The sequence below is a fragment of the Leptodactylus fuscus genome, chromosome 1, assembly GCF_031893055.1.
Source record: "Leptodactylus fuscus isolate aLepFus1 chromosome 1, aLepFus1.hap2, whole genome shotgun sequence".
NCBI lineage: Eukaryota > Metazoa > Chordata > Amphibia > Anura > Leptodactylidae > Leptodactylus > Leptodactylus fuscus.
Window position 1 is genome coordinate 248050616 of NC_134265.1, and position 13285 is coordinate 248063900.

At 40.3% G+C, this 13285-nt stretch overlaps 1 protein-coding gene across 3 annotated transcripts in view; it reads left to right on the plus strand.

The window, feature by feature from the left end:
* LOC142217416 (melanopsin-B-like) overlaps positions 1 to 13285 on the plus strand; it is a 140236-nt gene that overhangs the window by 91800 nt on the left and 35151 nt on the right. For all 3 annotated transcript variants that reach the window (XM_075285657.1, XM_075285665.1, XM_075285674.1), the window contains 2 exons: positions 11204 to 11359; positions 12521 to 12628. In XM_075285657.1, coding sequence (XP_075141758.1) covers positions 11204 to 11359; positions 12521 to 12628 — 264 coding nt within the window. The remainder of the gene's footprint in view (positions 1 to 11203; positions 11360 to 12520; positions 12629 to 13285) is intronic.

Sequence of the window (13285 nt, forward strand, 5' to 3'; positions counted from 1 at the left end):
ATATTCTTTGAATTCCCAGTCAGACAATGGCACTGTATACCAGTAGTAAAAATTGTGGGTGCACGTAACCCCAATATATTCTTTGAATTCCCAGTCAGACACTGGCACTATATGGCAGTAGCAAGAAATGAGGGTATTTGTATTCCCAATATATTCTTTGAATTCCCAGTCAGACAATGGCACTGTATACCAGTAGTAAAAATTGTGGGTGCACGTAACCCCAATATATTCTTTGAATTACCAGTCAGAAACTGGCACTATATGGCAGTAGCAAGAAATGAGGGTATTTGTATTCCCAATATATTCTTTGAATTCCCAGTCAGACAATGGCACTGTATACCAGTAGTAAAAATTGTGGGTGCACGTAACCACAATATATTCTTTGAATTACCAGTCAGAAACTGGCACTATATGGCAGTAGCAAGAAATGAGGGTATTTGTATTCCCAATATATTCTTTGAATTCCCAGTCAGACAATGGCACTGTATACCAGTAGTAAAAATTGTGGGTGCACGTAACCCCAATATATTCTTTGAATTCCCAGTCAGACACTGGCACTATATGGCAGTAGCAAGAAATGAGGGTATTTGTATTCCCAATATATTCTTTGAATTCCCAGTCAGACAATGGCACTGTATACCAGTAGTAAAAATTGTGGGTGCACATAATCCCAATATATTCTTTGAATTACCAGTCAGAAACTGGCACTATATGGCAGTAGCAAGAAATGAGGGTATTTATAACCCCAATATATTCTTTGAATTCCCAGTCAGACAATGGCACTGTATACCAGTAGTAAAAATTGTGGGTGCACGTAACCCCAATATATTCTTTGAATTACCAGTCAGAAACTGGCACTATATGGCAGTAGCAAGAAATGAGGGTATTTGTATTCCCAATATATTCTTTGAATTCCCAGTCAGACAATGGCACTGTATACCAGTAGTAAAAATTGTGGGTGCACGTAACCCCAATATATTCTTTGAATTACCAGTCAGAAACTGGCACTATATGGCAGTAGCAAGAAATGAGGGTATTTATAACCCCAATATATTCTTTGAATTCCCAGTCAGACAATGGCACTGTATACCAGTAGTAAAAATTGTGGGTGTATATAGCCCCAATTCTATTGCTAGGGGACTTGCAGGGTATTTCTGGGGTGAAGGTGGGGGGGCACACCGTTGGAACGGGTATCGGGGTATATATTGGGTATACGGGAATACACTGACAGTGTATTCCATTCAGGATCCTGGGAAAGCTGGGTTGCGGCGATTGAGCCCGTCAGTGCCACGTTACACTGACAAGCTTCTCCCTGGAATTTAGCTCTTATAAGAGCTGTTGGTTGTCTTCTCCTTCCTATCCTAGCCTGTCCTTGCCTACCCAGAATCTAAGCCCTAGCTAACTGGACGGAAACCTCCGTCCTCGGTGAATTGCAAGCTCAGAATGACGCGAACCTGGGCGGCGCTGTTCTTTTAAATTAGAGGTCACATGTTTTCGGCAGCCAATGGGTTTTGCCTACTTTTCTCAACGTCACCGGTGTCGTAGTTCCTGTCCCACCTACCCTGCGCTGTTATTGGAGCAAAAAAGGCGCCAGGGAAGGTGGGAGGGGAATCGAGTAATGGCGCACTTTACCACGCGGTGTTCGATTCGATTCGAACATGCCGAACAGCCTAATATCCGATCGAACATGAGTTCGATAGAACACTGTTCGCTCATCTCTATTCCTTTGTGGTTACACACAAATATACCACACTGTCTGAGCTTTTATCAGCAAACTGAAATTAGCTGAACTGATTCCCAGTACGTAAGAGCAGGAAATAATAGCTCAGAGAGCAAACACGGTCCTGAAAACTTAGCACCCCTTTCCTCCGGGAAACAGTGAGTCATGCCATCTTACCTGAGATGAGAAAACAGGTTGGGTACCTTAACAACATAGCAAAAAAATGAAATTCAGAAATTCTAAAGGAACATTCTTGAATTTACATAAACTAGCAGTTTAGATAGGGCCCTTGAGATGGGAATAATACATGAATAAATAAGAGAAATTTAAGCCAAATCAATATTTGGTATGACCACCCATTGCCTTCAAAACAGCATCAATTCTTCTAAGTACACTTGAACACAATTTTTGAAGGAACTCAACAGGTAGGTTGTTCCAAATATCTTGGAGAATTAACCACAGATCTGTGGTTATAGGCGTGCTCAGATACTTCTGTCTCTTCATGCTATCCCAGACAAACTGGGGGGGGAAGCCATAGTATCACTTCCAAGACTCCTCCTCCAAAAGGTGGTCACACCAAATATTGATGTGATTTATATATTTTTGTCTATTCAATTAATTTTAATATTTCACAAAAATAAACTATTAACGCTTCTTAATGTATGTACAGTATTGTGTATGAGGACATTTCAACAGTATTACAAATGTAGGGGCAGTCCAACTGTCTGCTGACAAAGGAACCAAGGATCAGACATGTTGGATTTCATCCTTTCAGATTCTTTATTCCTCTGGCAGATAAGTGAAGCCAGATGTGTCTGGCACTGACTTATTCCCCCATCCATAGGGCAGTAAACATCAGCTGAAACTAAGAGAGCCATTTGTCGTACAGTAGTAGCTTCAGCATGAGGATTGTTCAGCTCAGAGTTATGTTTTGTGTGTGACGCTGGGTTCACACCAGCATTCGGCACTCCGTTCTCAGGTTTCCGTCTTCTGCGTGCAGAAGACAGAAACCTGTAATGCAGAGTCCGGCTGTGAGCGCTGGTGAGCGTTTTATGCTGTCCGCGGCAAAACCAGTTTTATTAAACCGGACACAGAGTACTGCATGTCCGACTCTGTGTCCGGTTTAAAAAAAAACTGTTTCGCCGCGGAGAGCATAAAATGCTCACCAGAGCTCACGGCCAGACACTTTTCAAATCCATTCAAATGAATGGGTTTGAAAGATGCCGACAGGTTCCGTCTCCTGCCCTGTTTTGTGCAGGAAATGGAAACCTGCAGAACGGACTCCCGAGCGCAGATGTGAATGAGCCCTAACCAGTATACTGCTCGCTATATGAAAAATCCACTTCTTCATAAATGTCATACCATTCAAAAGTTCAATTCACAAGACAAGTTAGTTAAAAACTTTTATTTAGTACATGACTGAACAGGGGAGCATCCACATCATCCAAATCCTAGCTGCTTCTCTAAGGGTCACAAGACGCTTCGTTATTTGCTGCAGACAAGAAATGCCTCAACTGTAGCTTAGAGTGAAAATAATTGGTTTTTCACTCAAGTAAAGGTCATCCCGCTGATCAGATTTCCTAGTTTGACCATGTGAACATCTCACTAGATATCGATTTCAATTGTCTCAGGCAATTGTGTAAAGCTCTATTCTCATAGATTTGTGCTGTCAGCGCGCTAGTTGTTTTTTCTTGGCCAGTACACTTATCCATTTGTCTCCAAAGAAATATATACACATAAGTCTTAGGGCAGGTCCTATAACTGTCTGTTTTTTGGCCTGGGCTCGTTAGATGAATTGAATTGGTCTTTGGAGGAACAGGCAGCACACAGATGTCATCCATGTGCCATGTTACCATGGACTATGAACATGTTGTGTGCATGTACTGTAGCCTAAGAAAAGCAAAGAAAAAATAGCAAAGGCTGAACACCTCATAGGACAGTGCATAGCCATTTAGTATTTAGCAGGAGATTTTCAAGACACTTGCTCACCTATGTTGTGTGGGACACAACAACCAACTTACATATGTAAAATGAATCTCCATCATCAGTAACCTGTGCAAGTGTTTTTCCTGGACTTTTTTTAAATAAAGAAATGATAAAAAACAAAAAATTAAGATCTCTTGCAACCTAGATTGGGACCCCAAAAGCTCAGTCCATATTTTTTTAGTGATAAAGAAGTATATCAGTTTAGACAAATAATGCATTATTATTAGAGATGAGCGAGTAGTACTCGATCGAGTAGGTATTCAATCAAATACTACGGTATTCGAAATACTCGTACTCGATCGAGTACCACTCGCTGTTCGAATGTAAAAGTTCGATGCAGAACCAGCATTGATTGGCCGAATGCTATACAGTCGGCCAATCAACGCTGGTTCTTCTCCTACCTTTAGAAGTCTTCTCCATGCAGCTTCCCCGCGGTGTCTTCCGGCTCTTCATTCACTCTGCCAGGCATCGGGCCTGGGCAGAGCCAACTGTGCATGTCCGCTTGTAGTGCGGGCATGCGCAATCGGCTCTGCCCAGGCCCGATGCCTGGCAGAGTGAATGAAGAGCCGGAAGACGCCGCAGGGATGCTGCAAGGAGAAGACTGCATGGAGGATCCAGCCCGACCCTCACTCGTGGGTTTGGTAAGTATAATTTGATCGAACGTTGCCTACCCCTGAAACGAGCATTTTCCCCTCATAGACTATAATAGGGTTCGATATTCGATTCGAGTAGTCGAATATTGAAGGGCTACTCGAAACAAATATCGAACCTCGAACATTTTACTGTTCGCTCATCTCTAATTATTATATAGTTGTAATGAAAGAAATTTTCTGAGAGAAGTCCTCAGTAGTTGATACCTTTTTTAATGGCTAACTCAAAAAGTTTTTTGATGACATATCGAGCTTTCGGGACTACTATAAAGGTCCCTTCATCAGGATGGTATAACACAATGTCTGAAGGTAGGCATATATACAGAGAAATGGAGTGTTAGATGCAAAATAGATGGAAAACAGAACATAAACAGTTTAAAAAAAAACACATATATATCAGTTCGCAGGAAAGTTCTCTGGGTTTATGGCTTCTTTGATCAGTGACGTGGTGTCTAGTGGTTATAAAAGGCCATAAAACCCTACACAATCCTACACACCTATAATACTCACTATGCACGAAACTTATGTCACAGGACTTCAGAGCGACTGAGGAACCATCTTATACATCATTTGTACAGCGTCAAGAGCAAAATCCAAATGGGGATTGAAACAGATTGGAACAACATTGAAGAAAACTCAAGGAGAATGTTGCAACATTACTACGAGAAACTGCGGACATCTCTAATTCACAGTAAACAAAAGAAACTCCACAGACTGAGACTTGCTGCAGGAGTCTATAAGAATACACACAGAGCAAAAGCTATACCTAACAAACGGGACCATCACTCACACTCAGATTTGGAAACACCGAACTGTGTGATCAATCTCTCTATTTATGAACCCACTGAAGCAGAATTTGGGGTACTCTCCAGGGGACTCTCATTTTGTCCGTCAAAAACCGTGGACAAAATAGAACTGTGCAGTGACATGGAGGATTTTTTCAGGAGACTGCGCCTGAGGGAATATTTTCATGACACGGATGACACAAAGGGAACCCAATCTACTCATACAGAGGGTCCAACCTTTGTTAAAAAGGAGACATCTGATTGGACTCCTCCCAATGGACACAATATCCATCTTGAAAATTACATAGACTGTTTTGGACACATGGTCAAATCAACTATACTGGATACAAATAAAGCACTGCCATCTAACATCAGTGCCCAGGAAAGAAGGGCATAAAATCTCTGAGAAATAATAACAATATCATCATTAAACCAGTGGACAAGGGGGGTGCTATAGTCATGATGAACACATCAGACTACATACAGGAGACACACAGACAGCTGAATGATACACACTACTACTCCAAGTTGGATTCAGACCCCACAGTGGAATACTCCAAAAAACTAAAAACGGTGATCTCCGGTCTATCTGATGGAGCCAAAGGCCTAAGCAGCCTCATACCAGCAAGTCCAAGGACAGGGACTTTTTATATGCTTCCAAAACTGCACAAACCTTGGAACCCAGGGAGACCGATCATCTCATATTTTGGGACTCTTACTGAACAGATCTCTGGATGGGTGGAGGGCATCCTCAAACCTTTAGTGAAAGATACAGCCAGCTACCTACAGGATACTACAGACCTATTAAATAAACTATCTAATATAGGTCCCCTTCCAGATGGAACCATCCTGGCCACCATGGATCCTTGAATCCTTGTACTCCAACATCCCACACCAGGATGGTGTAAACGCCTGTCAGTTTTTCATGGAAAGACAAGGTATGAATGCTGAAGCTGTGGTGAAACTCACAAAATTCATCCTCACCCACAATTACTTCTCTTTTGGTGACTGCATCTACCTACAGCAGATTGGCACCGCAATGGGGAGCAGAATGGCGCCACAGTACGCTAATCTCTTCATGGCCAAGCTTGAGAGTGACTTCCTATCCACCTGCACCACCAGGCCTCTAGCCTACTACCGATTCATTGATGATATCCTAATCATTTGGACTGGGTCTGAACAACAGCTGAAAACCTTCCATGAACTATTCAACCAATTCCATCCCACCATCAACCTGACGCTCAATCACTCCTTCTCAGAAATAAACTTCCTAGACACAGTCATCAAGATACAGGACAACAAAATTGAGACATCACTGTATCGGAAGCCGATTGACCGCCCTACCTACCTAAGATGGGATAGCTTTCATCCGAAACACATAAAGAAATCCATTGTCTACAGCCAAGCCATCAGATACCATCGCATATGTTCAGACCCGGTGGACAGAGACAAGCACATTGGGGGCCTCTAAAACACATTCTTGAGGCAGGGCTACCATCCAAGAACAATTGATATCCAAATCACCAGGGCCACCAGAACACCAAGATCAGAGTTATTAAAATACAATACCAAACAGGAGAACACTCGGGTGCCCCTGGTTGTCACATATAACCCCCACCTGGAGACGCTGAGAGGTATCACACGCAAATTACATCCACTACTGCAAAAAGACAACCATCTAAAATCCATATTTCCAGAACCCCCTCTCCTGTGTTACAGACAGCCACCAAACCTCAGGAATATGATTATTAGCAGCTCACTGTCACCTCCAACTAACAAAGGAACATTTCCATGTGGACAGAAGAGGTGCAAAACCTGCCCGCACATACTGACCACGGACAAAATAAAGATCCCGAACTCTGATCGACACTACAAGATCCCAGGTAACTTCACCTGCAGCACACCTAATGTAGTGTATTTGATATTGTGTACTAAGTGTCCTGAGGGCCTGTATGTAGGTGAGACAGGACAGTCACTTAGGATGAGGATGAACTCACACAGACATACGATTAGAGAGCAAAGAATGGACCTCCCGGTGCCAAAACACTTCTGTAATCAAAATCATAATATGACCCAGGATATGAAGATCCTGGTACTAAGGGGGAATTTCAGAGACAGAAAAGATCGCCTCATATGGGAATTTAAACTTATGACGACCCTTTGCACTCTCCAACAAGGTTTAAACAGGGCCCAGGGTTTTATGGCCTTTTATAACCACTAGACACCACATCACTGATCAAAGAAGCCATAAACCCAGAGAACTTTCCTGCGAACTGATATATATGTTTTTTTTTTAAACTGTTTATGTTCTGTTTTCCATCTATTTTGCATCTAACACTCCATTTCTCTGTATATATATGCCTACCTTCAGACATTGTGTTATACCATCCTGATGAAGGGACCTTTATAGTAGTCCCGAAAGCTCGATATGTCATCAAAAAACTTTTTGAGTTAGCCATTAAAAAAGGTATCAACTACTGAGGACTTCTCTCAGAAAATTTCTTTCATTTCATATCCACTGGCTAACACGGTACAAGGATATATATAGTTGTAGTATCACTTGGCCACATTTTTCAGCATCCTTGCTCTGCCTACCCCTCTGGTCTTTCTCACGATGGGTGCTCTGATCAAGTCTGTGTCTGTAAGGTGTATTAGGCCTTTAAGAATCTGTAAACTTTGAACTCTTTGTGAGTTTCCAATTACATCGCTATTGTTCATCTCCCTCTAAAACGTTTGTGAACATACAAGTATGCCCACCCATACCTTAGCTTGATTTTGGTTAAGGACTCCAATACCTCATTGCAGCATGTCGGCAAAATCCTTGACTGGGTGACCATACACACACATATAGGAGAGACATTTTGTTACAGAATATCACAAAATAGCGTTGTTTTAAAAAGCTGATGATCTTGAGACACACATATTTGGATATTTAGCCATGAAGATTGGAAAGAAAGGTGACATCTGTTCTGTGGTTCCTTAGGATGTCCTGAGAATTCAACTTATTTTCAACACACCATGGTCTTTTTCAAATCATTGTAACTTGAAACCGGACTCAACATATAATACATGGCTGTAGATTCCAACAAATGAGCATGGTCTGTGCACTGGTAAAATGCCCCTAATAGAAAAGGGAAGGCACTGATTGTCTGCCTAGTAGTGCCTCCCTAGTGTATACTGCAGTATTGCATGTTCTGTAATACTCTGTAATGCTCTTTACCTAGATACCAAGATAAGCTGCTCATTTGGACACCAGGGGACAGCAGTTCCTTGATATTTTTCAGGTGTATTCTGTATACTTTTCTATACGATAATAGAAAGTAATTTACTTATTTTCTTATGGTAGAGTTGGAAGGGACCTCAAGGGCCATCGAGTCCAACCCCCTGCAAGTGCAGGTTTTCCTAAATCATCCCAGCTCTATGTTTATCCAGATTCCGCTTGAAGATTTCCATTGATGGAGCGCCCACCACCTCCCGTGGCAGCCTATTCCACTCTCTCACTACCCTCACTGTCAGAAAGTTTTTCCTAATGTCTAATCTGTATCTCTTTCCCTTTAGTTTCATCCCATTGCTTCTTGTACTTCCTTGTGTTAATGAGAATAGGGTAGATCCCTCTGCACTGTGACTACCTTTCAGATATTTGTAGACTGCTATTAAATCTCCCCTCAGCCTTCTCTTCTGCAAACTAAACAATCCCAGTTCTTTTAGCCGCTCCTCATAGGACATGGTTTGCAGACCTTCCACCATTTTGGTTGCTCTTCTCTGGACTTGCTCCAATATATCGATGTGTTTCTTGAATTGAGGCGCCCAGAACTGTACACAGTATTCCAGGTGTGGTCTGACCAGGGAAGAGTACAGCGGAATAATGACCTCTCTTGATCTAGATTCAATGCTTGTCTTAATACATCCTAGAATTTTATTAGCCTTTTTTGCAGCAGCACCGCACTGTTGGCTCATGTTGAATTTGTGATCTACTATTATGCCCAAGTCCTTTTCCCCTATGCTATCACTTAGTTCTATTCCTCCCATACTATATATGTTTTTTACATTTCTGTTACCCAGATGTAGAACTTTGCATTTGTCCCTGTTAAATACCATTTTGTTCGCCTCAGCCCATTGTTCCAGTGTGTCTAAGTCCTTTTGAATATACTCTCTCTCCTCTCTAGTGTTGGCTATTCCTCCTATCTTCGTATCATCTGCAAATTTTATGAGTTCCCCAATAATTCCATCGTCCAGATCATTTATAAAGATATTAAAAAGTACTGGGCCCAGAACAGAGCCCTGCGGCACCCCGCTTTTGACTTTCTTCCAGTTGGATGTGTAGCCATTTAGTATTACTCGTTGTGCCCGATCATTAAGCCAGTTGTGAATCCACCTAACTGATTTTTTGTCAAAGCCATACTTAATAATTTTTTCAATAAGAAGGTTATGTGATACTTTATCAAATGCCTTACTGAAGTCAAGATATACTATGTCCACGGCATTCCCTTGGTCCAACCATTCAGTGATTTTGTTGTAGAAGGAAATCAGGTTAGTCTGACAAGATTTATTGGTCCTAAAGCTGTGCTGGCTCTGGTTAATTAATGCCTTCCCATCCAAGTACCGAAGTAAATGTTCCTTGACAATTTGCTCAAAGATTTTTCCTGCTATCGAGGTCAGACTTACCGGCCTGTAATTTCCTGGATCGTCCCTTTTCCCCTTTTTGTAGATGGGGACAACATTTGCCCTTTTCCAATCTAAAGGGACCACTCCTGTTTCCCATGACTTACCGAAGATTATAGCAAGGGGTTCTGTTATTTCCTCTGCTATCTCTTTCAGGACTCTAGGGTGTAAATCATCTGGTCCTGGGGACTTGGTTTCCTGTAACTTGGCTAAGTGCTCTCTTACCAGACCTTTGCTTATAGTCAGCTTGGAGTCCTCCTTCCCCTCATCTCCATCACCATTAATGTCGATATTTCCATTAGTTTCTTGGGAGAAGACGGATACAAAATATGAATTTAGTAGCTCCACCTGCTGTTCCACCATGTTAACTGTTTCTCCTTTGTCATTCTTCAGGACTCCAATGGTCTCCTTCACTTTTCTTTTGCTTTTAACATATCCCCAAAATCCTTTTACCTTACTCTTTGCCTCTTTTGCAAGCTTCAATTCGTGTTCAGCCTTAGCTCCTTTGATGCTTGTCTTGCAGAGTCTGCAGACTGCTGTGTACTCTTCCTTAGGTATAGTTCCCATCTTCCACTTTTTGTATGTTTCCTTTTTCCTTTTTAGCAGGTTATGTAATTTTTTGGTCATCCATCCTGATATTTTTAGGTGCTTCCCATTTTTCTTCCTTCTAGGTATTGTTAGTTCCTGTGCTTTAATGATTTCCCTACGGAAGATTTCCCACCCTTCATGTGCATTTTTCAGTTTTCAGTTTTCAGTTTTCAGTTGGCATTTTTGACTTTTATGTTAAGGATTTGCTATACTGATATTAGTTATTTTTATTTTCTTTAATTTCGGAACATTTTGGAACTTTGGAAACAGTTACTAGTTTTCCACAGAGTAATGATCTTAAGTTACAGTGGTTTCATCTGGTCTTACATTGTTACAACCAGAACCAGTTAATTTTGTAACATTAGGAAACATTGTGGAAGATTACTAAAATCTGCATTTTCACCCAGGGAGCTTACTTGTCCTTGTTTCTGACTTTCAAACTGTGGCTTATATAATCTGCTTTTAGGAAGTGAAATAGAAATAAATTGCATTTTTTTTTCTGATTCAAGAACTGGAAAAACAGACTGGGATTGGGATATAAAAGTCAAAGGATTTGCTAGTTATTATGGCAATGGTGCATATGTAAAGCTACAAAGTATAGAAAACCCCTTCAAGAATCTTTAGGCTTAGCACTAATTGAAATGTTTCATCTTAGTGTAGATCTCTCAATTTACCCAAGAGTAATAATTTTTGTAACAAATTGAACAAGCATTTAATATGTGAAAGTGCTTTTACTCAGGATTTGGAAGCATCGCTGAAACCAAATTACAGATGTTTATTGAGTATGGTATTAATGGTATGTTCTTCCTTAGGAATGTTCAGAAGCTTGCATCATGTGGACGACAAACTGTCTTGTCATCATCTATGAAGAATGAGTGGAAAATGGCAAAAATTGCATTTGTCATTATAATTGTTTACGTGTTGTCTTGGTCTCCTTACGCTTGTGTCACATTGATTGCATGGGCTGGGTAAGCAAACTAAAAGATATGTAAGTTTTATTTTTATGGAAATAATTGCACTTTACCTATGTCATGGTATGACATAGATATGGTTCTGATGAATTATTAATTTCCTCTCTAGTGCTTATGTGTTTTTTTTATATAATGATTCTCTGATATTTGGATCTGCAGTTTATTCCTGTTTTCATTAGTATAGATACAAGGATTCCTTCCTTCCTTTGGTTTGGATCATAGTATCTCTATTTGACCTGTCAATTTACAGGGGCTGTTTCTATAACTCTCATAAACTACAGTGGAGAAAGCTATGCTAATGCCATTCTCATCTGAACTCCTTTACTCTGAAGTGTCAAACTGGGTAGCAGGAGACCCTTATTCTTTGGATAATTGTATGTTCTATATATATCAGCAGATTTTTATGGCATATACTATCAATATAGCCCATGAGAATACCTCAATACATTTTATTGTGTCTTTAAGAACAGTACCATCTAATAATGTGGCGCTTGGAAAAGAAAACAAAGAATTGTAGCTGTACCCTTAGGAAATGTAGTTGTTTGAATACAAAAATGTCAATATCTAAAACAATCCCCAGCACTCCAAAATCCAGAAAAAGTCAGACTGGCACATGGACTAAAAAGCCCTGACATATTTCTGAATTTTGAAATACTGTCACTTTTAACATTTAAATTATTTATCTATGTCTTTCTTTCATTGTCTCAAATATGTATCCATCTATTAGAAAAATCCTAGACTGATGGAAGCAGCATTCTAGTAATGTAAAGAGAAGGATGTATTCACCCATAGTACACAGATACAACATATCAACTCCACAATGGTGCTTAAAAATGATTGCAACATTGAGTTTGAGAATTACTTCTCTTGAATACTGAGGTGCTGGTCCATCATTCTGTGGTTTTGGTGTTGGAATACAGGAGTGAAGTCTATCTTCTTAGTAGCTGAGAATATAACCCCTACTTCTTCACAGTGTATTATTTGTCTCTGTCAATGGGTTAATCTATCCAGCACAATGCTATCTATCTATAGACTTCTATTACAGTGCTTTGTAAATCATATTTGTTTATCACATGTATCAACATATCTTTCAAATACATATTCATTTAAATTATTTTAAAAGAGGATATAAAAATATACAAATCTTTTCTTTTTTAGATATGGAAAATCTTTAACTCCATATACCAAGACAGTTCCTGCAGTTATAGCTAAAGCTTCTGCAATTTATAATCCTATTATCTATGGAATAATACATCCAAAATACAGGTAAATCAATGTAGAAGATGAAGAAAACTGCGATGTTTCTTTTTCTTTTTTTTTTTTTTTCTTTTGCTATCCAATTATAATTCCATATGGGCTTACTTTTCACAATTTTCAGACCAATTGTGTTTGCCACGAAACACAATTGATGTATGATTAAAATATTTCCTTTGAAGACCATGTCTCCCACTAGCAAAAACACCGTTAATTCAGTATTTAAATGTGTCCTTTCTTACTTTTCCTCTTGACTGGGCATTTCCAGTTACAGTCTGTGTATAAAGAATAGAGAACAAAGTGCTGTCTATCTGTATGCTGTCTATCTTATAAAGGCTCAGACTGGCTCATAGTGAAACCCCTGGTGGGCTCCACACCTTTAGAGACCCCCTTCCCCCCCCCCCCCTCCCCTTTGCTTTATCAATAGGCAGTTACTAATTGGATTACAACTAATGGCTGATACCTTCTGGATTACTTCACCAGGTAGTGGCCTAGTTATTGTTTAGGGGATTTATAAGGGGCAATATATTGTGTGGGTAGTCAGTAAGGGGGATGCAGGGGCATCCATGCAGGGATGCTAGGAAAGGTGGTGTTATACCATGTGGAGGCCAGTAGACAGCTCATCAGCAGGTGAAGCTTTGATTTGGCTTTCCACAGAAGTCATTGATC